General features: G+C 44.1%; 1 protein-coding gene across 1 annotated transcript; it reads left to right on the top strand.

Annotated features, from left to right (window-relative positions):
- The first annotated feature begins 450 nt into the window (after positions 1-450).
- On the top strand, positions 451-25,024 carry snta1.L (syntrophin, alpha 1 L homeolog). Its single transcript, NM_001095378.1, is given in 8 exon segments — positions 451-735; positions 5,527-5,712; positions 12,741-12,924; positions 14,775-14,961; positions 15,098-15,228; positions 16,739-16,935; positions 23,071-23,258; positions 24,153-25,024. Coding segments are annotated over 8 exon segments (1,422 nt in total). The 5' UTR covers positions 451-479; the 3' UTR covers positions 24,246-25,024.
- The last annotated feature ends 1,221 nt before the right edge of the window (positions 25,025-26,245 follow it).

The following is a 26,245-nucleotide window of genomic DNA, read 5'->3' as shown; positions in this document are numbered from 1 at the left end:
ACCTGTACTTAATAACTCAAGCAAGAGCATACTTGATGAAATCAATAGGAAGGAATTGATTTAAAATGAATTTTGGAACAGATAATAACAGTTTTTCATTTTTTACTTTCCTTGTTTTTTTTTTGTTTTATTACCATTATTATTATTATTATTATTATTTACCTGGTTCCAATTTCTTTCAGCCAATAGCTAATGAAGAATCATTTTTTTTAACCAATCAAGTTTCAGTAGTGTCTTGGTTGATAATAAAGCATCATACAGTGGAGAGGGAGTAGTGGGCAGCGGTTTCTATAGATACACATAGAGAGGAGGACATAACAGTGTAGAATTAGACAGGGCAGGCTCATGGGATGCAGCAGGGTGGCACTAGTTTGTGGGCACGGGACTGGGCAGGGCGGTCCTACCATGTGCAGCCCCAGCCCAGGGAGGCGCTCCCTCCCTCCCCTCCCCCACTTACTCCCAGTCCGGGCACTCTGGCCATGGCTTCCCCGGGCACGGCTCACCGGAGCGGACTGCTGGAGTTGCGTGGTCCCGGGGAGCGCTGGCTGCGGGTGTTGCTGCTGCTCGGGGAAGAGACTCTGAGCTTCACTCCGGAGCCTGAGCCCGGGGCAGCGGAGGAGAAGGCGGTGAACGGCGCGGAGTTAACGGGAGGCGTCCCGGAGTCTGTGATTAACCTGCGCCGGACTGTCCGGGTTCTCAAGCAGGATGCGGGGGGGCTGGGAGTCAGCATCAAGGGTAAGTGAACTGACATTATTTTGTACCCCAGGACCCCACCACTTTACCCTAATTTCACCAACTACCCGGCTGTGATGGACATTTCACACTGGCATTAACTATGTTATGTGCCCCCTCTCTCTTTCTCTGGTCAGACTAGTGGCCAGTTGCACATACATTGCCTCTACTAAGCTGCCCTTTAACTGGGTGACATTCTGAGTATTCACACACTGGCATGTCCTAATGTAGTGGCCAGCTCTCTCTATGGCATTCCTGCTTAATACCCCCTTATAGTGCCACAATGTCACACCAACCCTCTGAGAGTGGCAGCACTTGAACCTTGTACCCTGCTATAGTGCCCAGCTTCCATACTGGGATCAGCCCACAATAGTGTCCAGGGCACAACTACCTAATACTCTGCTGCAGTGCCCAACTTTCTCTCTGCCTTCATAAATCTCCCTATACAGTGCCATCTGGCTTTAGGGCATTCATAACTACAACCCTGCCCAACTGTGATGTCTTTCACATGGGCATTTCTACCCTGGTACAGGCATTCCTGACTAATACCCTGATAAAGTACACAGTTTCCCTTGGGCATTACTAAGTAGCCCAGTGCAGTGTACAGGTTTCCTTGTGCCATCGCTTTACAGCTCCCAGCTTTCATTCTCGCTACAACTTTCTCTTTACCTTATAGTGCCACCATGTAAAACCAACTTCTTACTAGGGCAAGTCCAATTGTCCCAGTGTCCAATTCTCATTGTGTCATTTCTGTCTCATTACAGTGCCCAGTTCATAATATGACACCCTTATTTAATTATGGTGCCCACTTCTCATTTCCCCATTTCATTATGTTATTAAGTTCTCTACTGGGCCTCTACTGCCTCTCTCATTGTTATTCAGACCTCTTACCATGCCCTCTCCTCATTGTGGCATAATAATGTGCCGGTGGTCTCTCTGGCAGTGCCAAAGCTTTGCCTCAGTTCGTTCCAGAATGCTCAACTTTCACTGTACTATTGCTGTCCACCTTGGTACCCCAGCTTTATATGTGTGCCCATCCAGGTTTGGACTGGGAGTTAAAATAGGCCCTGGCATTCCAAGTACAAAGAGGCCCAAACAGTCCCTACCAGCCCAATAACTAGTGACTTTTCTATGTCAACTTACAGCAGCCCTTCTGGCATTTGCCAGAACCCACAGATTGCCAGTCTGGGCCTATGCCCATCTCCCCATCCAAAGTCACCTCCATATGCTGCTTGCATGCAAATTATTTAGACAGTGATGACTTATATGCTGTATAACTGCTGCTGACAGTGCCCCAGTACTTTGCCTGTAGATCAGTGCCCCCTGGCACTCATATTGCTGTGGGGTTTTGTGCATTTGCAGCCTTGTGTTTCTATTGGCCTTTAATAGTAACATTGGCATAGTTAGCCCCATGTGTCAGTAACACTCTGAACAGCCATAGGATTATGGGGAGATACTGGAACTTGTAGTTCATGAACTTAATGCAAAAGCTTTTGTCCTGGGCTCCACTAGCCCAAAGGCTACACACACCCAGAGCCAAACACAAGCACTGATGTAAGTGTTTTACACACTCTGGCGCTAGTAATCCGATAGGCGCCTAAACACTCGCACACAGACAACTGCAGCACATTCCTGCCCAGTGAGACAAGTGTCCAGTCACAATCACAGGGCGCCTTATCTCAGTGCATGGGCCCCACAGCAGGCGGAAGAGGAGGCTTCTGGGGGAAATGGGTTATGTTCTGCTAGATGGGGCTCCCAGGTTTCCAGTGCTGTCTGGCTGCAGCCAAACTTCTCAAGGGCATGAGATCTGAATCAAACTGGCCAGCCCATGTGACAAACAGGACAATGCCAGCTAGAAGGTGATTGCCAGTGAAGGCAACAGTAACAGGGGAATAGGTGTCACTGCCTGGCCTCCTGAGTCCTACAGGACAACATACTTGAAGGTATTAAAATAGGACTTCTCTCTTATTGGCTGTGGAATGTCCCATGCTGTTATGTTGGTTTGTTTGGGGGGGTTGACACCGCTGGGACAATCCACCCTCTTCTTCCCCCTGCCCCCTCCAACAACTACCCTCTTCGTGCAGCACACAGTAAAATGGGGAATTTAAGGAACATGATACTGTATATATGCATGTGCTAGAGTAGGAATCTTGCATTTTAGAACTTCTTAAAGGGGCGGTTCACCTTTAAGTTAACTTTTAGTATTCTATAAAACAGCTGGTCCTAAGCAACTTTTCAATTTGTCTTCATTATTTTTTTTTTTAGAATTATTTGCCTTTTTCTTCTGACTTTTCTTCAAACTTTCATATGGGGGTCATGACCCCATCTAAAAAAAAAATGCTCTGTAAGACTACTAATGTACTGTTATTGCTACGGTACTTTTTCTTACTCATCTTTCTATTCAGGCCCTCTCCTATTCATATTCCAGTCTATTACTAAATGCAATATATGGTTGCTAGGGTAATGTGGACCCTTGCCAGCAGATTGCTAAAATTGTAAACTGGAGAGCCGCTGTATAAAAAGATAAATCATTCAAAAACTACAAATAAAAAAAATGAAAACCAGTTGCAAATTGTCTCAGAATACCAATCTCTATATCATACTAAAAGTTAACTCAAAGGTGCACTTCCGCTTTAATAGTTAAAGCTAAAATTTAAATTAATTTAGTTCTGTTTTTATTCCGCTGGCATTATAAACAGTGTCTGAATGTTTTTCTTAAAAAAAATGGAGGGTCCGTGCTCTGATTCTGACGGGCTGCTCACTCGGCCTTTCTTTGTCACATAACTGCTAATCCTAAAATAGCACCAGCTTGTATGTCAGATTTAGCTGAAGCCTGTTGCTGTCTTTCTAAAGGGTCAGTGGCTCATAGGAAATCATCAAGGACTTACAGTATCCTGGGGCAAGAGTGTTTTAAAGGTACAGGAAAAGTAGTCCTTTTCAATAGCTGGGGAATGTTCAAAATCAGCGTAAGGATAATTTTCTCCTCAAAAGGTGGCAATGCATGGGCAGTTTATTAACCTGCCCAACCAAACCTGCCCAACCAATCTAATGGCAGTTACATATTATGTGGATTTTACCAGTTTAGTCACAAAGTATATCAATGGCAGTACATTTAGGGACTCGGTCCCTCTTCACTTTTTCACCATTATATTAATTTAATGGAACCATAATCAGTGCATTATTTTCCTCTTGCTTTATTTTGTTTATTTATTTTAAGTAGCCATTGTATTAAACTGTCTGGCCACAACTCTCCCTATTACTTCCCCTAGCAGAACGATTGTGTAATAATCCCCTGCCATAAGGCAAAGTTGAACTTTGTGAAGCTTCCTACGTTTTATTGCAGCCTGTGAAATACCATAAAACGTGAAGATCAAGATATTTTCCAGTACAAACACAATTCAGCATTAACAAAAAGTGTGTGTAATGGCCCTTTAAGACAGTTTTACTCTTTGGTCCAGAGTATTATAGAGAAAATAAATTCTTTGGCAAAAGCTGAACTGGCCTGTTATTTCCCTGGAGTTTGCAGAGTCATCTGAAAATTTCTGTTTTTTTACGTTCCAGAAATACAGAATTAGTAACAGATGAAAGCTTGACTGGCAGACAAATAATATTTTTTTGCAGATGCTTCTGTAAATTAAAGCTCTTATAATACTCAGAAAATCAGTATGCAACATTCGCAAAACAAGCAATGGGCATTTAGTACAGGGCTGTCCTGTACCTCATTGGGCTGCCTTCTGCAAAAATCGTCATTAGTACACTTTGGGCCTAGGAGGGACTGAGCCTTAAACATGTCACTGTCATTAGTACACTTTGGGTCTAGGAGGGACTGAGCCTTAAACATGTCACTGTCATTAGTACACTTTGGGCCTGGGAGGGACTGAACCTTAAACATGTCACTGCCATTAGTACACTTTGGGTCTAGGAGGGACTGAACCTTAAACATGTCACTGTCATTAGTACACTTTGGGCCTAGGATGGACTGAACCTTAAACATGTCACTGTCATTAGTACACTTTGGGCCTAGGATGGACTGAACCTTAAACATGTCACTGACATTAGTACACTTTGGGCCTAGGAGGGACTGAACCTTAAACATGTCACTGTCATTAGTACACTTTGGGCCTAGGATGGACTGAACCTTAAACATGTCACTGTCATTAGTACACTTTGGGCCTGGGATGGACTGAACCTTAAACATGTCACTGTCATTAGTACACTTTGGGCCTAGGATGGACTGAGCCTTAAACATGTCACTGACATTAGTACACTTTGGGTCTAGGAGAGACTGAACCTTAAACATGTCACTGTCATTAGTACACTTTGGGCCTAGGAGGGACTGAGCCTTAAACATGACATTGACATTAGTACACTTTGGGTCTAGGAGGGACTGAACCTTAAACATGTCACTGTCATTAGTAGAATATATTCCATACAGGGCTGTCCTGTACCTCATTGGGCTGCCTTCTGCAAAAATCGTCATTAGTACACTTTGGGCCTGGGAGGGACTGAGCCTTAAACATGTCACTGTCATTAGTACACTTTGGGTCTAGGAGGGACTGAACCTTAAACATGTCACTGTCATTAGTACACTTTGGGCCTAGGAGGGACTGAACCTTAAACATGTCAATGCCATTAGTACACTTTGGGCGTTGGAAAGACTGAGCCCTTAAAGCACACCTTCACATACATTGTACATTTTATCTAGAAATATATGAATATTTTCTTCTACTTTGGGTGTATATTAAATAAACAGTTCCATACCAATACATTAATAGATATCTTTGTTTTCACAAGGTGGCCGGGAGAACAAGATGCCCATCCTCATCTCCAAGATTTTCAAGGGCCTGGCTGCTGACTTGACAGGATCATTATACGTGGGCGACGCCATCCTATCTGTTAATGGGGTAGACCTGTCAGAGGCCACTCATGATGATGCTGTGCAGGTTCTAAAGAAGACTGGAAAGGAGGTGGTGCTGGAAGGTGAGCCTATGTTTGCCTATGTGATTCATATGCCTTAGAGAAAAATATCTTATTATTATCCTTCATACAGCAACAACATATTCTGAGGCATTTTATAGAGTTATGCAAGAACTATAGGGAGGGTTAAATGGAGCAATATGAGGAGTTATAGGGAGGGTTGTAAGGTGTAATAAGAGGAGTTATAGAGAGGGTTATATGGGGCAGTTGGCGGAGTTATAGGGAGGTTTATATGGAGCAATAGGAGGAGCCATATGGAGGGTTATAATGGAACTGTAGGAGGAGTTATAGGGAGGGACTGGACTGTCAGTTGATTCTATATGAAGTGGATATAATTAGCAACTCGAGACTGATTTATTATATGAATAACTGTGCCGGTTACAGAGTAATATTTGGATAAATCACTAGTTATTGGGTGCAGGTGCTAGAATGTATGGCTGTGTTAGTGTATAGATACTGCTCCAGTTGAACACAATCCCATGTTGAACAAGGAATTTTTTCTGCTTTTGATGGTTCCCGCACAGCTGTTTAGGGGACTGTGCACATTCCAGGGAAGCTGGGAGGGGAACGTGGGAGGCATGAGTGCAAGGGGGGCCGATACAGGGAACTCACATAATAAAAGTGCTTATCTAGTACTTACAGTGGCAGCTTTCAAATCCCACACTGAAACCAGTGGGATCCATTCATTAATAACGGATGTAAACCCATTATGAGAACTCTGTTAGGGCTCAAGTTTTAGTTTTTGGGGGGCCCTTCAAGAAGGCTGTAGCCACATCTAGAGGGAAATAATAAATCAGGGTCTCACCTTTGACCAGCTGCTGTTGTACTATAACTCACATTATCCTTTAACAGCTAAAAGTTGTTGGAGGGTCCCATACATAAAATAGCTGGGTGGTCTCATGCTAAATAACAGGTGTAGGGCCACATGCTAAACACATCTGATGTACCTAGTAAAATAATTTTTACAAATGATTATATTATAATTTACAATAGTTATCATCATTTCCTGCTCAGTGCCACTTTAATGATATGGAGCTGAAATGCATAAAAAAACGACCACTTGGACAAAATAATTTGTAGGACAGATTGACATCAGTTAACACTTTGCTGGGTGGTGAAACACATAAAAATCCCTCATATATCAGACACAAATAAAAATGGGTGCTTGCCCAATTTGGGCTGCTGTACAGGGAACAAAATTAAAAGAGTAACGCATCATGGGTACAGAGCAAAAGAACAATAAGAGCATACTTAGAGTAAGAAGATAGGCTGGACCTGCAGTGGGGGAAGGTTGAGTATTCCTGAGTTCTAGTATTTCCCGAGTAGGAAATTAATAATGATGTAGTTGGGGGAGGCAGGAGGTGGGAATCTGTCCGGGGAGAGGGGAGATGAGGAGAAAAGGGGTGAAAGGAGAGATACATGTGAGAAGCACATGAGAAAGGAAGGCTAGGCTGATGCAGAGAAGAAAGAGACTGCTGGACTTAGACTGCTGATAATCAAGAAAAGAAAGGGACAGCTGAGGGAAGATAGGCTGGTACTAAACAGGAACAGGAAAAGACAGCTGGGTAGATACTGTAGATTGGTAATAAATAGGTGTAGAGAGAAATAGCTGGGGATAGATAGACTGGTTCTAAGCAGGTACAGTAAGAGACAGCTGGCGGTAGATAGACCGGTACCAAACAGGTACAAAATGAGACAGCTGGAAGTAGATAGACTGGTATTAAATAGGTATAGAAAGAGATAACTGGTGGGAATAAGTAGACTGATACTAAACAGGTATAGAAAGAGGCAGCTGGGGTAGAAAGACTAGTACTAAACAGGTACAGAAGGAGACAGCTGGGGGTATAGAGAGTGGTGCTAAGCAGAAAACGACAGCTTCAGTGCCATAACTACCAGGAGGCAAGGAGTGCAATAGCACAGGGTCCCACCAATGGGATCTGTGGCACTGCAATACTGAGATCCTGGGAGACTGAAGGTTAAGAAGTCTATAAGGCTAGATCTGTGAGGAGGGCAAATTTTGCCGAAGGCCCATAAGTCTACAGTTATACCATTAGACAGCTGGGAGTAGCCTGGTGCTAAGTCACACTATTGCCTCTTGTAACATACATCAGCATGACCTGCCTTAGTGGAAGCTGTCTCTTAGTCATCCAAGCTATTAAAGTAAACAGGCTGCATATAATACTGAATATTCCTAAATGATTCATTTAATTTCTTATCCAGGAACAGAGCTGGGTTAAGCTGTGGTTTACCTCATGGTTACAATACAATTGCAGAGCTGCTGGCAAACCACTTTTCCTATAAATTATGTATTTTGTGTTCAGCCTCTTTTTAACAGCCCTTCATTTTACTTCACAGTGACAGTGGCTCCATTTTGTTACCCAGAATGCTGTGCTGCTCTGTGAGGCAGCCATCATTAGGGATTCAGGGCTGGTGGAACGAAGAGCGAGTAAAAGTGGGTGAGAGGGAAATGGCAGGGATTGGACTGAGAGAAGTAATATCACCTCAAGGCAGGGAAGGAGCTGGGACACAAAATGGGCCGGAATGTGAAACTGGACCTGTGACTTCATAGAACGAAGCAGGAAGTGTGGGCGGAGAAGGGAATCCCTTTGGTGAAATGAGCTCCTGGCCGTGTTACAGCAGTTGGGTCCTGTCCCAGATGCAGACTCAAAGGGCTGGGACGGTATGTTCTTTGTAAGCATACAGAGCAGGGGTATTATTGTTTCCATGGGCCCTGTGAATAGCAATACTTAAACTATAGCGTTACACTGACTCACATACTCGCTGCTGAGCTGGGGGCATGGCTGTGTTTTCCTATATCTTTAACCCTGTTATGAGCTAAGTGACCCTGATCCATATAGGAAAGCTTAGCAAAGGAAACAATACCACAGCAATATTAAATCGATCTGTTTCTGCAAACAGATATATAAATAGCAACAGAAAAATGGCAGGCACTAATTACAATACATTGATTTATATTGATATTAAAAAGGGAAATATTGGGGTGATAAAAGTTCAGACCAATGGGACGCATGGCATACTGATCTGTAGACTCAATGACAGATACACAGGTGCATGAACATACAGAGGGGGTACACAGGTTCCATACAGAACCCCCAGGGAACCAGACACACACACACACCCTCTCAGCGTGACTTTATAGTAATGGATCATTGCCAGCCTGTAGCTGGTGGTCTCTTGTATCCCCCTTGCAGGGCGGAACTAAAGGAACCACTGACAGCTGAGGGGCAGGATCTGACCGGCTGCTAGACCTGCTCACACCCAGCTAGTCAGTGGTAAAATATACCCTATTTATAAATAGGATTTATCTTACGTTTATTTCTCCTTACTTAGTAAAGCATGAGGAGACAGCTAAGCATGGGCCCACAACATTCCTTCTCTGTGTATCTGATTTTGTGTGTGAAAAGGAGCTGCCATACTGCTTACCCATCTGGTATAATTGCACTGGGCATGTCTGGCAACAGCTGTAGTTGCCATTGCAGATTATTTTGCTGTTACTATCTATGGAGAATGTATCTGACAAAAGATGAAATAAGACATATCCTCATCTGTATAAATGCAAATATACATACTTTTTCACATTCTCAGCTCTATATACAATTTTCTGTGGTGTGCTCACATTTGCCTTTCCGTGACCTTGCCTTTCAATTTTTTCAGGATACCATAAATAAATCATAAATATATCCATATGGTACCTGTTATCCAGAATTCTCGGGACCTGGGGTTTTCCAGATGATGGATCTTTCCGTAATTTGGATAATCATACTTTAAAGGTCAGGGCACACATGCAGATTAGGGGAGATTAGTCGCCCGGCGACAAATCTCTTCTTCGGGACGACTAATCTCCCAATAGGATTGTTTTGCTTCCAATAAGGATTAACTATATTTTTTCAGGATACCATAAATAAATCATAAATATATCCATATGGTACCTGTTATCCAGAATTCTCGGGACCTGGGGTTTTCCAGATGATGGATCTTTCCGTAATTTGGATAATCATACTTTAAAGGTCAGGGCACACATGCAGATTAGGGGAGATTAGTCGCCCGGCGACAAATCTCTTCTTCGGGACGACTAATCTCCCAATAGGATTGTTTTGCTTCCAATAAGGATTAACTATATTTTAGTTCAGATCAAGTAGAAGATACTGTTTTATTATAACAGAAAAAAAGGAAATCATTTTTTAAAATTCGGATAATTTGGATAAAATGGAGTCTATGGAAGACAGCCTTTTTGTAATTTAGAGCTTTCTGGATAACGGGTTTCTGGAAAATCGATCCCATACTTGTACTTTAAATAAAAAATAATGCATATTCTAAGAGTACAAAGTGCTGCACTTTGCCCCATCTTTCTTAAATGAGGCTGTACAGGCAAGGAATCCATTACCTGGAAACCTGTTATCCAGATTTTTTATTTATTTTTTTATTATTTGCTTTTTCTCTGTAATAATGAAACAGTACCTTGTACTTGATCCAGAGTAAGCTATAATTAATCCTTATTGGAGGCAAAAACAGTCTATTGGGTTTATTTAATGTTTACATGATTTTCTAGTAGACATAAGGTATGAAGATCCAAATTAGGTAAAGATCCCTTATCTGCAAAACCACAGGTCCCGAGCATTCTGGATAACAGGTCCCATACCTGAAGCATACAGCAGACCCCATAGTCTCTGAAATTACAAGACAACTGCACCTGCCATAAGTCACTGCAAAGATTTTGGGAGCTCTGCTAGGCACAAGCTGTTCAAGTTTGCACTGGCATCATTATCGCCTTCAAACGGGCAGGACATAGGCATAACTTTCATGCCCCTCAGTACAGGTATGGGATCTGTTATCCGGAAACCCTTTATCCAGAAAGCTCCAAATTACGGGATGGTTTCTTTTTTCTCTGTAATAATAAAACAGTACCAAATACTTGATCCGTATTGGAAACAAATCCAGCTTATTGGGTTTATTTAATGTTTACATGATTTTCTAGTAGACTTAAGGTATGAAGATCCAAATTACAGAAAGATCCGCTATCCAAAATACCCCAGGTCCCGAGTGTTATGCATAACAGGTCCCATACTTGTAGCACCCGATGCTTCAGGTTGTTGTTCTGTAATGTATCTGGAGACCCCTGCTTTTAAGATCATAGTCCCTAGCAGCAGAGCATCACATATTGCGTCATGCATTAAAGATGCCTATATGCAGCAACACATTTCCCAAATTACCCATGAAACCTAGTCTGTTGGCTCAGAAATAAGATAGGAATTTTTACAGGTTTGGCGCTTCCCAGAGAGAAGGCATGCCAGAAATCATCAGTCATGTAGAATCTAATGCTTTGGCCTAGATGCACAAGGCTCGGAGAGATTCTTCACTCGGCAGCAGTGAATACTGGAGAGCATTCCTCTCCCCCTGATTTAAATAGGCCATAGTGTTCAGGTATGAGGAGCAGTGATACCTGAGTTGTATAGACAGGACTAATTGTTGTGTTGTTGCTATTTGTGTTTTATAGGTAACATATACCCTGTTTCTGTGTAGGGTTCTTTTTTGTTAAGATGCGGGGTCCAGTATGCTAGTTAAGCCACTGTAATGTAAGGGTAAGGACACATGGGCAGATTCGGGGAAATTAGTTGCCCCAGCAACAAATTGCCTCTTCTTCGGGGCGACAGTCTCCCAGAAATGCCTTCCCCAACCTTCTCGCTGGCTATAATGAAAAATCGGCAGCGGGATGGCACTTGCGGCACTTCGTTTTCCGAAGCCTCCCGAAGTTGCCTCACAAGGAAACTTCGGGCAACTTATCTCCCCAAATCTGCCGTGTGTCCTTACCCCAAGACAGGAACCCATGACTGTTAGGCTGTTGGTTCCTCTGATGGTTCTTCTGTACTAACAATACTCATTTCTCATTGTGAATATAATCTGTAAGCAGCCATTGCAGTACTGCCTTTACACTAAATGTATTCTGTTTCTCCAGCTGTTGCTGTTTTTCTTGGAAATTCCCACACTGTAGGTTTATTCCTGTTCCTGGAGAATTTCAGAATTTTTTCCCAATGCTACTGCTCCACACCATTCAGCCCTGTATAGTTACATAGTAAGCTGGAACCAATAAACAAAGGCAATCAAGATTAATCTAATTGGAACAAACCCCATAGTTTGGAACCACAGCTCTACAAGCTGAACCAGGAAAGCAAATAATTCCCAGATAAGACCCAAAGTGTACTAATGACAGTGACATGTTTAAGGCTCAGTCCCTCCTAGGCCCAAAGTGTACTAATGACAGTGATGTGTTTAAGGCTCAGTCCCTCCTAGGCCCAAAGTGTACTAATGACAGTGACATGTTTAAGGCTCAGTCCATCCTAGGCCCAAAGTGTACTAATGACAGTGACATGTTTAAGGTTCAGTCCCTCCTAGACCCAAAGTGTACTAATGACAGTGACATGTTTAAGGTTCAGTCCATCCTAGGCCCAAAGTGTACTAATGACAGTGACATGTTTAAGGCTCAGTCCATCCTAGACCAAAAGTGTACTAATGACAGTGACATGTTTAAGGTTCAGTCCCTCCTAGGCCCAAAGTGTACTAATGACAGTGACATGTTTAAGGTTCAGTCCATCCTAGGCCCAAAGTGTACTAATGTCAGTGACATGTTTAAGGTTCAGTCCCTCCTAGACCCAAAGTGTACTAATGGCAGTGATATATTTCAAGAACACACACAGACAGTGCAGGGGTTAACCTTTTTCTCCCTACCCTTTTTGGAATGTATTTCCCTGTAGCCTCAGCCCCAGAGCTAATCCTGAGCAGGGAAGCACTTCTGCCTATTGAGCTGTGAATGGTTTAATGATCTGACTACACTTCACTGGGCTGACAGAATTGTTTTACCGTAAAACACCATGAGGGACAGTACCCTTTAAAATAATGCAGTGCTTTTCATGGTACATGTTTTGCCCTAGAATTATTGAGCCTACTCAGCTCTCTGACCTACTTAGAGCAGGTATCGGCAGCCTAATTAATTATACCCCTCTTTGTGTTTTTAGTAAAGTACATGAAGGAAATATCACCGTATTTTAAGGGCTCTCCTCCAAGTGGCTCACCTTCTGCCCCTTTACAGAAGACAGGCTCCCCCGCTCTCCCGCCCCGGGAATATAAAGATGGAAAGAGCATTCCGCTGAGGATGTGCTATGTATCCCGTAGATTTTTACCAACAGATGCGGAGCCCAGGTGAGAAATGGGGGGGGGGAGTTGTCATTATAAACTCTGCAAAAAGGGTGGGATTTTGCAATAAAGGAGACACTACGGCTAATCGCAAGAAATGTGTAAGTAGGTGTTTTCACGTGACTACCCAGGATTGCACCAATTCTAATGGTTCCTGATGGCAAGGCACTTTCAGGAATTTGTTGCCTGCAGGTAGAGCAAATTTACTGCGGGCGAGAAATCTCCTTCTTCATTGCCCTAAAGCAGTGCTCTGATTATGCTTGCCATGGGAGGGACAAACAAAATAGAGATAAGCGATTATGCTATTCAGCCTTATTCCAATAGGGAAGTAGGGCATAAGGGGACACACCAGTGTTTCAAAGGTAAAGGTAGAGCATAGAATATGAAACGGAGAGCAAGAGGAAAGATAAAAAGATGAAAGAGAATAGCAGAATGTTAATGGTTAAATATAAGATGGGAGAAAAGAAATGAAGAGAAAAAAGTAGAGATCATTTGGGAGAGAAAGGGGGATTACAATAGGATAGGAAGCATCGTTCCAGCACTGTGTCACTGTGGTAGGGCTCCATTCATTTAAGGCACCATGGGTTAATGCAGTGCAGTGATATTACTGACATATCTGGAGTTTATGGAGTTCTCCAAATTAATTTTCCGCAATGGCGTGTTTGGGGTTAATGCAATTCCCTTTATCAGTTTTCTGCAGTGATCTTACTGGTATGTCAGTGGTTAATGCATCGCTCTGACATGGTTTTCTGCAGAAATGTAACTGGCATGTGTGGGTTAATGCAATGCTGTGAATCTGTCCTCTGTAGTGATCTTTCTGGCATGTCTGGGGTTAATGCAGTGCACCTGTCCACTGCATAAATCATACTGGCATGTCTGGTGTTAATGTAGTGCTCTGAATGTGTTTCTGTTGTGATCTTACTCACTTGTCTGGGGTTAATGCAATTCTAATTCTTCCTTTTTATGCAGTGATATCAGTGATGTTACTGGCATGTCTGGAGTTTATTGAGTTCTCTGAATCTGTATTCTGCAGTGATCTTCCTGGCATGCATGAGGTTGATGCAATCCTCTGAGTCTTCTGCAGTAATCTTACTGGCATATCTGGGGTTAAAGAAAGGCTCAGGGTGGCTGAAACGCTGCGAAAACTAACAATTTGAACTTTATCTTGTTCAAATCAGCATCAGTAGCGGAACTACTGGGGGAGCAGGTGGTGCGAGCGGACCAGGGCCCGCACCCATACCTCCCAACTGTCCCTTTTTCGGAGGGACAGTCCCTCTTTTGACAGCTCAACCCGCAGTCCCTCATTTGTACTGAAAAGTCCCTCTTTTCTATGCACTGAACAGCCAGAAAAAGAAACAAATTTTCTCACTTAATTGGCTTTTAGCAGAGAGCCCAGAACAGCTAACAGGTGCAAATAAGGTACTTTGTAACAATTTTGAGACACAAAAACACAGTTTAGATAAGGAGAAATATTTTCAAACTTTCATAACCTGACAAATTTTGTAAAACAAACATGGTAATTAGGGGGTGTGGCACAGAAAGGGGTGTGGTCAAAAAAATTGCTGCGCTACGTGCGGGAATTTTTTTTTTATCCCTCTTTTTACTTCCAAAATGTTGGGAGGTATGCGGCCTGCACCCCTTCAGGGCCCCCCGGCAGCCCGCTCACCACTGAAATCCGGCGTGTGCGGAGGGGGGCGTCACGCACCAGGGCCCGCCCCCCTCTAGTTACGGCCCTGCCCAGCATGAGTGTGACAAAAGGAAATATCAGAGATAGGTTACAATATAAGGCAAAGGCAGTAAGTACTAGGTGTGTTTGACAGGGGGCATCATTTGATGCTATGTGGCTTTCTCTGTAGGTACCTTGAGATTTGCTCAGCAGACGGAAGGGACGTTCTGTTCTTTCGGGCAAAGGATGAAGGTACAGCCCAGTCCTGGTTTAATGCCATCCACACCAATGCCAGTGCTCTGACACCCCGCGTGCGTGAGGATGTGAAGCAGCTATTAGGCAAAGACATCAGACAGATGGGCTGGCTTACTGAGCAGGTATGAGGCTATGCCAGGGGTGGGCAGAGTGTGTGCCATCTATTATACAGCTGACATCTGCTTAAAGGGACAGCCTGAGTCCTGTGAATGGACACATATTGCTAACATTGTAACGCTATACTCTATTAACCCTCAGCTCACCCAGGATGGAAAGCGAAATCTGCTGGCCATTCTCACAGAGAAGGATCTCTTGCTGTACAACAGCCTCCCGCACTCCAGAGAGGGGTTTAGCAAACCTGCATTCTGCCACCCACTCATTGCCACTAGGTAAGAGTTAGTCAGGGATACAAGGGTTAAGTATGCCTAAGAGTGGACTTTTGGTATTGTGTTCATGTACTACACACAGCTGGCATGGCCACACCACAAGGGGAATCAATGTAAGTCTCAATAATATGGACACTTTTAGGTAACTTTTAGTATATTATAAAATGGCAAATTCCAAGCAACTTTTCAATTGGTCTTCTTTATTTATTTGTTATAGTTTTATAACTATTTGCCTCTTTCTTCTGACTCTTTGCAGCTTTCAAATGGGCGTCACTGACCCCTTCTAAAAAAACAAATGCTCTGTAAGGCTACACATGTATTGTTATTGTTACTTTTTAGTACTCCTCTTTCTATTCAGGCCCTCTCCTATTCATATTCCCGTCTCTTATTCCAATCAATGTATGGTTGCTAGGGTAATTTGGACCCTAGCAACCAGATTGCTGAAATTGCAAATTGAAGAGCTGCTGCTGAATAAAAAGCTAAACAACTCAAAAACCTTAATAAAAAATGAAAACCAATTGGAAATTGTGTCAGAATATCACTCTCTATATCATACTAAAAGTTATTTCAAAGGTGAACAACCCCTTTAAGACTTTAATCAATTATTCGGTAGTGAAAGAATACATTTATGTCTCTGTTCCCCTGTATTAAGCGAAATTCAGCAGGAACAGTCCCCAGTTTTTATGTGGCATTAGGGGTTTGTTTGCTCACATTGTATACTAGTATCTTAAATACAGGTAAATAATATATAAAAAAAACTATATATGCCTTGAGCTAGTCTATCAATCCACCCAATGTCAATACAACTTTCTGCTGGATTACACCTGTCCCCAGTTAGTTTAACTAGTCAGTTATTGCAGCAAAACAAATAAGAGACCGGTTAGAATAAGTGATCTGAGTCACTGAATAAGAACTGCACCTTCGAGCGACTGCGTCATTCTTGGGCTGGTCAAGGAAAGGCTGCAAATTCCTTTGCTCATCAGAAATACAGATTTTGCTTTCGAGGACTTATACTGTCATCTAGTGGTACAATCCAAGAACAGCAATAGTAGATTCTAATAGTAATCTTTTCAGCTTTGTGAAAACCACTGAGCAACTGTGCTGCCCCACAGCAGCTGCAGAACTTTGGGACTGGTCCCACTGCAACACATTCAGTTACATTGGGCATGAGAAACAACAGCCTGCCAGAAAGCAGCTGCATCCTAAAGTGCTGGTTCTTTCTGAAAGCACATGACCAGGCAAATTGACCTGAGATGGCTGCCTACATACCATTATTACAACTAAAATAAATACAATTGCTGGTCCAGGAATTACATTTTTTTATTGAAGAGTGAATTATTTGCAGTGTAAACAGTGTAATTTAGAAATAAAAACTACATCATAAAAATCATGACAGAATCCCTTTAAAAATCAGTTATTTGTACTTTTCGCCATGGGATAGCTTTGACTAGAACTCTTTGTGTTATTTATTATATAAACATTTATACATGACACCCCCCCCTCTCTCCTTCAGACTGGTACACTCTGGGCCCTCAAAAAGCTCCCCTCTCTATGACACTGAGCTGGCATTTGCTTTGCGTTCTGGTACCCAGAAAGGGGTGGAGACACACCTGTTCAGCGTGGAGACGCAGAGGGAGCTGGCAACCTGGACTCGGGCGCTGGTGGACGGCTGTCATAGTGCGGCTGAACTCATAAAGGAGGTGTCCACAGGTGAGAGTAAAGGGACTGGTAAGGAATGTACAAAGACGTGGGTAGATGCAATAGCAGTTGCACCAGGTATACTTGCCCATATTGACCAATCTCCTTGTTTGCATTTACTGGTTAAAGCTGGCCATAGACGCAACGATCCTATCGTACGAATCGTGGATTCGTGCGATTTTCGGACCATGTGTGGAGAGTCCGGCTACTTTATTTGATCGGAATGGTAAGACTTCGATCTGAATGGTTAGCGGCAGGTCGGGAGATGGGAAAGTACGATTGTACGTTGATTCATACGATCGGATCTTTGCGTCTATGGCCAGCTTAACTGTACGAAAGCAATTGTCTGATTGGTGGCTAAGGGTTATTGACCCACTGGAAAATGTAAGGCTGAAATATTAGGCTCATATTAAATCCACTTGCTGAATGTCTAATAAACAGTTAATGAAGATACATGCTGAAGACTGATGTTTATGCATCCCTGCAACATATGTCAGGCTTACCGGTATGATCCAGGCGGAGAAGGAGCTGGAGCTGAAGATCTTGAACTCACAAGCGCCTCACACAACCACTACCCACCTGGAGTGGAACAGGGAGCAGGGTTGTGGAGAGTAGCCAATGAGACTATCAAACGCGGTACAGAGGATGAGACAAGGCCGTAGTCAAGAAGTCCGAGGTCAGGGCAGGCAGCGAGGTTCGTAACGATAAGACAGGCAGAAGAGTCGAGGCAGGCAGCAGAAATCGTAGTCCAGGTTCAGGCAGGGTCACAACAGGCAATTCAAGAAGTAAGAGATGCTAGGGTTTCAGTAATAAACCTAATAACCAGGCAATGCATGTCAGTCTGGATCTGGTTTAAATGCATATCTTTTGGCGCCAAACTAGCGTCCTCACGCTGACGTCGCGGAACTGACGTCAGCGCGTCCGTCACAGGCGTTTCCGCCTACGTTCCTGCGCCCGCGACCGTCGCCTCCGCGACCGTTGCCGGCGTCCGCGTCACACGCCGGCGCGCATTACCGCGCCCGCGCCTGCGCCGAACGGAACGCATGCGTGTGTTCTTACATTGCCCCCCATCAAGGAGCGGCCTCAGGACGCGACAACCAGCAGGCTTACCAGGATATGTTCCATGAAATCTGTCCAACAACTCAGGAGCGTGGATGTTGGATGCCGGTTCCCAAGAATTTTCTTCCGGACCATAACCCTTCCACCTCACCAGGTACTGGAGCCGTTTGCCTCTTAATCTGGAATCCAGGATCTCTTCCACCTCGAATTCCTCTTGACCGTCAACGATCACAGGAAGAGGTGGGGGAGCTGAACGCCCAGGAAATCGGAACATCGAGACCGGTTTTAAAAGAGCAGCATGAAATACAGGATGTATTTTCCAGGACGCTGGAAGTTTAAGCTGGAAGGCCACAGGATTGACCACACACGGTCACCCACCTTGAACTCTGGGTCGCCTCTCCGCCTCCGATCAGCGTAAGTCTTGAAATTTTGTTGCGCCTTCCTCATATTTTCTTGGAGCCTTTGGAAATTATTCGATAGAAAAGTTAATCTGTCCTTGACAGCAGGAACTAAAATATCAAAAACAATGGCAGAGGGAAAAGTTACTGGGTGAAGACCATAATTTGCGAAAAAAGGGGACTGATTAATTGATGAGTGATGGGAATTATTATAAGCAAACTCCGCCAAAGGAAGAAGATTGACCCAATCGTCTTGGAGGTAAGAAGAATAACATCTCAGGTATTGCTCGAGAGTTTGATTCGTTCGCTCGGTCTGGCCATTGGACTGAGGATGGAACGCAGAAGAAAGAGACACCGAAATCTTGAGTGCTTTGCATAATGATTTCCAGAACTGTGATGTAAATTGTGGTCCCCGATCCGACACTACTTCATCTGGAAGGCCATGGAGTCTTACTACTTCTTTAATGAAGGTATCGGCAGTCTCGGAGGCGGAGGGAAGTTTTGGTAGAGATTTAAAATGTGCCATCTTGGTTAACCGATCAACAAAAACAACAATGGTGGAACAATCAGAGGACAATGGTAAATCGGAAATGAAGTCCATAGAAACTGATCCCCATGGACAGGAAGGCACTGGCAGAGGTTGAAGAAGACCAATAGGCCTAGAGTGAGAGTCCTTAGATCTGGAACATATTTCACATGAAGCAACAAATTTAAAACAGTCCTTAGCCATCCCAGGCCACCAGAATACTCTCTTAGCCAAGACAATAGTTTTCTTTATACCTGGATGACCTGCCAATTTAGAATCATGACTATTTTTAAGAACCTCCAGACGCATTGATTCTGGGACAAAAATTTTGCCTTGATGGAAAAGAAGACCTTCCTTAGGCAGTAACGATGGTTCAGAAATGTTTAAAGAAGCGTCCTTAATTCTATCCACCAGGGTTAGTTGAAGCAGAAGAAAGTTATTAGAATTTAGAATTGTCTCAGGGGCCAAGGAAACCTCGTTTTCAGAAGAAAACATTCGAGATAAAGCATCTGCTTTGACATTTTTTGATCCGGGTTGGTAAGTAAGATGAAAATTGAATCTCATAAAAAATAACGCCCATCTTGCTTGTCTGGGTCTAAGTCGTTTAGCTGAACGTAAATATTCCAGATTCCTGTGATCAGTAAAAATGAGAATCGGATGTTTAGACCCTTCGAGAAGGTACCTCCATTCTTCAAGTGCCAGCTTGATAGCGAGTAATTCACGGTCAGCCACATCGTAATTACACTCACTCTTGGCCAACTTACGAGAAAAGAAGGCAACAGGATGAAGATCCTCTTGAAACCCAGTTCTCTGAGACAACACAGCACCCACCGCAAGTTCCGAAGCATCTACCTCCAAAATGAAAGGAAGGGAAACGTCAGGATGGTGAAGAATTGGACCTGAAGTGAAGAGTGTTTTCAATTTCTCAAAAGCCTCCTGAGCCTGAGTAGACCAAACAAACTTTTGATTATTGCGCGTCAGTTCAGTGATTGGAAGAATGACTTGAGAAATTTTTTTTATAAATTTTCTATAGAAATTTGCAAAGCCAATAAAACGTTGAACGGCCTTCTTAGAAGATGGAATCGGCCAATTAAGAATTGCAGAAATCTTCTTCGAGTCCATCTGAATGCCCTGAGGAGAAATACAGAACCCCAAAAAATCTACAGATGATTGTTCGAACACACATTTCTCAACTTTGGCATATAACTGATGAGTGCGTAGACGGGCCAGAACCTTCTTCACATGAACTCTGTGTTCTTCCAAAGAATTAGAAAAAACAAGAATATCATCTAAATAAATGATGACAAATATATCGAGGAAGTCCCTGAAGACGTCATTAACAAAATGTTGAAAAGTTGCAGGAGCGTTGCAGAGGGCAAAGGGCATGACCAGGTATTCAAAATGCCCGTAACGAGTACGAAAGGCTGTCTTCCACTCATCGCCTTCTCTTATTCGGACCAAATTGTAAGCGCCCCGGAGATCCAATTTAGAAAAGATCTTAGCCTCCGCCAATCGTTGAAATAATTCAGGAATGAGAGGAAGTGGGTAACGATTCTTGACTGTGATCTTGTTCAAATCCCGGTAGTCTATACACGGCCTTAATGAATGGTCTTTCTTCTCGACAAAGAAAATCCCAGCTCCTGCTGGAGAAGAAGATTGTCTAATAAACCCTTTAGCCAAATTTTCATCTAAATAAGAACGAAGTTCCACAAGTTCTGACTCGGATAAAGGGTAAACTCGACCAAACGGAATCTGGGCCCCAGGAAGAAGATTAATAGGGCAATCATAAATGCGATGAGGGGGTAACTTGTCAGCCCCTTTCTTATTGAAAACGTCCAAAAACTCCCAATAAGCTTGAGGAAGAAGTTCATGAATTTCCGAAGTAGGGGATAAAAAACAGACCTTTTTTGAAGAAGAAATACAACGAGAAGAGCAGAAATTAGAAAGAAATTTTACTTCACCGGTAGCCCAATTGATGGATGGGTTGTGCTTCTGTAACCAAGGTAATCCCAGAATAACGGGGAACAAAGGAGAAGACACCACATCAAAGTTCATCATTTCAGCGTGCCCTTTATTCAACAAAACAAAAAGAAGGACGGTCTCTTGCACCACAGGGCCTGAGGTAATCAGAGACCCGACAGCCACCCGGAGAGCTACAGGATTCTTCTTGGCTTGGAGCGGAATCTGGAACCGTAGTGCTACTCTATTGTCCTGAAAGCATCCGCTGGCCCCAGAGTCAAGGATTGCTTGGAGTTCTACCCGTTGGTCTCCCCACTGTATAGACAAAGAGACTGTCAGGAGAGGCACAGGAACATGGCAGGAGGTAAAGTCTTTTTCAAGCAACTTCTTACCCGCTGGGCGGACTGGGCAACCCCGAAGCAGATGGCCTGCTTGACCACAGTAAAGACAGAGATTCAGTCTGCGGCGTCTGATGCGTTCCTCCGGAGATAAAGCAGACTTAATAGCACCGATCTGCATAGGCTCTGGGGCTGTACTGAAGACAGGCGGAGGCATGGCTGGAGAAAAGGTGGACGGCATCCGAACCGGAGGAGGAGCAGATGGTAACATCCAGGTCTGAGATGAAAGACCCGCTTTTTCCGCCTTTTCTTCCTCTCTACGCTCTCGGAGTCTCTGATCAAGTTGGATAGCGAGAAGGATAAGGTCTTCCAAACTGTCCGGAATGCCAGTACGGGCCAATTCGTTCTTCAACTCAGAAGAAAGTCCGAAGCGGTATTGGTTTTTTAGTGCGGCAGGGTTCCATTCTGTGTGATCTGCCCACTGCCGGAACTCCAACGTATAATCCTCAGCAGGACGGACCCCTTGCTTCAGGGCACGTAAGGCAGCCTCAGCAGTAGCGACTCTGTGGGGATCATCGAAAATGACCGCCATCGCGTCAAAAAAGGAATCCACCGAAGCCAAGACTGGACTGTGGCGGTCCATGAGACGAAAGGCCCAGGTCTGTGGTTCTCCCATGAGAAAAGAGATAATAACCCCAACCCGGGTTTGCTCAGTAGGATAAGTGTGAGGCTTTAAGGAGAACAGCAGCTTGCAGTTACTCCTGAAATTCCGAAATAGCTTCCGGTCTCCGGCAAACTTCTCTGGAAAAGCCACCTTGGGTTCAGAGATCTCCGACGTGATAACTTGAACCTCTGTTGGCGCAGGAGGAGTGGCAGCAGAAGTGGAAGGGAGAGCCGCTGGCGGATGAGATCTGATATGCTCCTGTAGCTGAGCATATCCGCTTTGCAGCTCCCGGACCGCTTGCGTCAGAGAGGACAGCTGCTGGGTTAGGACAGCAAACGGAGAGGCCCCTTCAGCTGGATCCATTTTTCGGCCTGGTTATACTGTCAGGCTTACCGGTATGATCCAGGCGGAGAAGGAGCTGGAGCTGAAGATCTTGAACTCACAAGCGCCTCACACAACCACTACCCACCTGGAGTCGAACAGGGAGCAGGGTTGTGGAGAGTAGCCAATGAGACTATCAAACGTGGTACAGAGGATGAGACAAGGCCGTAGTCAAGAAGTCCGAGGTCAGGGCAGGCAGCGAGGTTCGTAACGATAAGACAGGCAGAAGAGTCGAGGCAGGCAGCAGAAATCGTAGTCCAGGTTCAGGCAGGGTCACAACAGGCAATTCAAGAAGTAAGAGATGCTAGGGTTTCAGTAATAAACCTAATAACCAGGCAATGCATGTCAGTCTGGATCTGGTTTAAATGCATATCTTTTGGCGCCAAACTAGCGTCCTCACGCTGACGTCGCGGAACTGACGTCAGCGCGTCCGTCACAGGCGTTTCCGCCTACGTCCCTGCGCCCGCGACCGTCGCCGTCGCGTCCGCAACCGTCGCCCGCGTCACGCGCCGGCGCGCATTACCGCGCACGCGCCGAACGGAACGCATGCGTGTGTTCTTACAACATAGGTTCACTAAACAACAATTTATCAGTAGTGCACACAAAACATTTAGTGGTTACAAATATTTACATTTGAGGAGATGAGCTCCTCTGATGAAACACCTAAGGGTGGAGCAGGATGTATCTCTGGTAGTTTGGTATGGTATGCACTTTTTGTTACATAGAGCTATTCATCTATATAATATTTAACTACTGTATTTATTTATTATATGAAGGAGAAGTTATTTCCTGTCTAAACACATTTCTGTTTCCTCCACGCAGCATGTACATGGGGTGGGAATGAGTGTGCCCTCTCTATACACATTGATCAAGGTATCACCCTCTTTACCGAGGAACCCGGCCTTAACAAGGTGATACACTTCCACCAGCCATTTGAGAAGCTCCGTATGTCTTCTGATGATGGTGTCAGAATGCTGTATCTGGAATTCGGCAACCCAGAGGCAGAACTTGTAAGTACTAAATGGTCAAAATGGTCCTAAATATGGAAATGTGACTCTACCACCAACTGTCACCCGTCCACATTCATTTGAGGACTAGCCTTATTAATTGCGGGACCTAGTTTGGCTTTCACAACTTAAACTGACACTGTTATAGATTAATTACCTGCAGGGTGCTGGGGTACCCTGCCCCAACCCCTGCATGCAGCTCATCCTGTCAGTTGCCACAGACAGATAATTTCCATGTAGTTTAGCTTAAAGGACCCCTATCATAGTAAAATTGTTTCCCACACTAGAGGTAAAGGCTAATAGAATGACTAGAGTGCTGGGACTTATTATGTGCATGTGTGATGTTATATCATGACTGAGCCGGATGACATTATGGGCGTCCCCAAACATGGCTGGGTGCTTATTACGAACATTTTTTGGCCATAATAGTATTGTTTCCACCAACTGGAGCGTGGGCACTATTGACCCGGGATGCAATTTTCCTGTAATATAGTATATGCCCATTAACAGTGATGCCCCTAGATGCCCTTTAACTGCCTGGCTGGGTTGCCTGCCAGTAACAGTTGCTGCCCGCCAATGCTTGGAGGGAGAGCTGCAGTGGGGCAATGGGATCCTACAAAGGGAGTGGCCGTAGACCTGTGACAGATTAACGTGTAAGTCTGAATGTTGTAAGCCAAAAATTCACCAAATTCCCATTAAGGGCCCAGTAGGTAACATCGGCTTAAGGACTGCACTCGTCTATTAGCCAGCTTTGAAGTGGGCAGGGCTAGATCTTACCCTGCAGTTCACAATAAAATATCAACTGCCAGCCCAATATGAAAGGTGGCTTAATGTATGAGAGTGCCTCAATAAGTACGGTGGTAAATTTACTAACCGAGACTTCTACTTTTTTTCTAGCAACTCGATCTGCACTCCTGTCCAAAAACCATTGTCTTCATCATTCACTCCTTCCTGTCGGCCAAAGTGTCCCGCCTTGGCCTTTTCACCTAGAATACGGCAACTGGTGGCAATCTTGGAAAACTCCCTCGTGTCCATGGGCTAACCAAAATCAACCCCTAGGAGGTGCTGGAGATTTAGTCCAAAGTGAATAGCTCTCTGAAATGAAAATTAAAGTCACACACATGATATTTGTACTAGGTAAATGGCCATGGTAACCACTTCTTTTTAACTATGTCTGGATAAGGTTATTGCCAAGCAAATGTGAAACCTTTTGTCTTTATTTGGTTATGTTTGCAAATTTTTTTGTGAGCCAGGGTTCCACTAACCATGAATTATAGTGCCTTATATATTTTTAAATATACATATTTCTTTTTTAAAGGTTTAATGCCATGGCTTCAGGGAGAATCCAGGTCAGTCTCTCTGTAATACAGTGGGTTTTTGGGGGAAAATAAAAGTACTGTGCCTTTAAATGACCAATATCTGCTACACATAATATACAGCAGCACAAAATGCTCTCCAATCAATTAACAGTCTGCTTTCATTGTTCCCCATTATGAGCACAGGTTAGGGTGTTTGTAATAAAGATATTAATATATATTCATAAATGAGTAGAGGCAGAACTATATCTAGTTTTATTATTTAATATTAAATGAGTTATCCGACATGACTTTATAAGCTGCATTAGAACAAGGGCATTTGGGGTTTATTCTGGATTAATGTGTGAGGATATTTCAGTTTCGTGATCCTGAAAGGATTTGGAAAGGAACGGAAGAATTTACTTGCCCTTTGGAGTTGTACAATAAACAATAAAGTGTCTGAGCAAAAGGAAACCATGTTATATGATTTGTGCAACAATAAATATTCATATGGGATGAATCACAGTGATACATTTTGTTATAAATTTATATAAAATCTAATTTAACTGTGGGCAGTGCCAGGCCAGCACTATTGGCACCTAAGGCAATACTAATTTGACTGGCACCCTGCATGATCACCTGCTTCCCCCCACCATTTCAGCGCTCTCCCCTATGCAGACCTTCTCCATCTATCCCCCCTTGGTCCACATGGTTCTCTTCCTCCCTCACCATTCCCTTTTGTCCAATTGCACCCATTCCTCTTGCACCCAAGGCCCACACCTCTTTTGCCTACTCCTAGTTCCAGCCTTGGGGGCAAGTGTCCAGTATGGGCTGGAGGGCGCTGAAGAAAAGCACAGATTTTTTTTCTATATGAAACTACTGTGCATGCATGTGAGGACCACTAGTTGAAACTGCAGCTATGACTAGGCATATGACTAGGACAACAGCTTCAGGGGGCAAACTCTGTCACCTATATACTGGGTCACCATCAGGGGAAGGGAGGGGGACTGTTGAACCCCCCATATCCATAAATTTCAATCTTTTGTCCTAGCAAAACCTACTTTCCTGATAGTCGATAGCTGAAACCAGGAGCATGGCCAAACATATTGGTATTATGTGCTTGTGTTCATGAGGGGAGTCTAGACGAATAACTTGTTCTGGGCCCCAAAGTTTCTGATGGTTGCCCTGTCTATATAGAAAAAAGCCCACTTTTTTAACCCCAGCCCACCACTGGACACTTGCATCTAAATCCAGCAGCAGAGATTAACGGCATATGGGTAGCCCTCTCCTACCTGAATGGCGTATGTACTCTGACTGTAACAATGTCGGACTGGGGGCCATAAGGCCCACCAGGGCTGCTGCTTCATGGGCCCCCACCCCATTTGCAAAGCCCCATTCTGAGCCCCAGCCGCAATTCGCCTCCAACGCCCCAAGTGTACTTTTTTTCTTTATAGCAGTGACTTGGGCCGGGAGGGAGGTCGGTGGCTGTGGAATCTGTTTGAAGCAGGGAGCAGGTCTGGTTTTCTCTCCCGGTGTCCCGCCAGCCCAGTCCGACCCTGGACTGTAATGTGCATGCTCTAGGGGGGGAAGCAAGGACAAAACTATGGGGAGGTACCATAGGCATGTGCCTAGAGTGCAGCTTTTTACATGATACCCTCTGCTGCCACTGCACTGGGCCTGCCTGCTCCAATCCAA

Source organism: Xenopus laevis, chromosome 9_10L, assembly GCF_017654675.1.
Source record: "Xenopus laevis strain J_2021 chromosome 9_10L, Xenopus_laevis_v10.1, whole genome shotgun sequence".
Taxonomy (NCBI): Eukaryota; Metazoa; Chordata; class Amphibia; order Anura; family Pipidae; genus Xenopus; species Xenopus laevis.
This window is presented reverse-complemented; position numbering and strand designations above follow the sequence as displayed.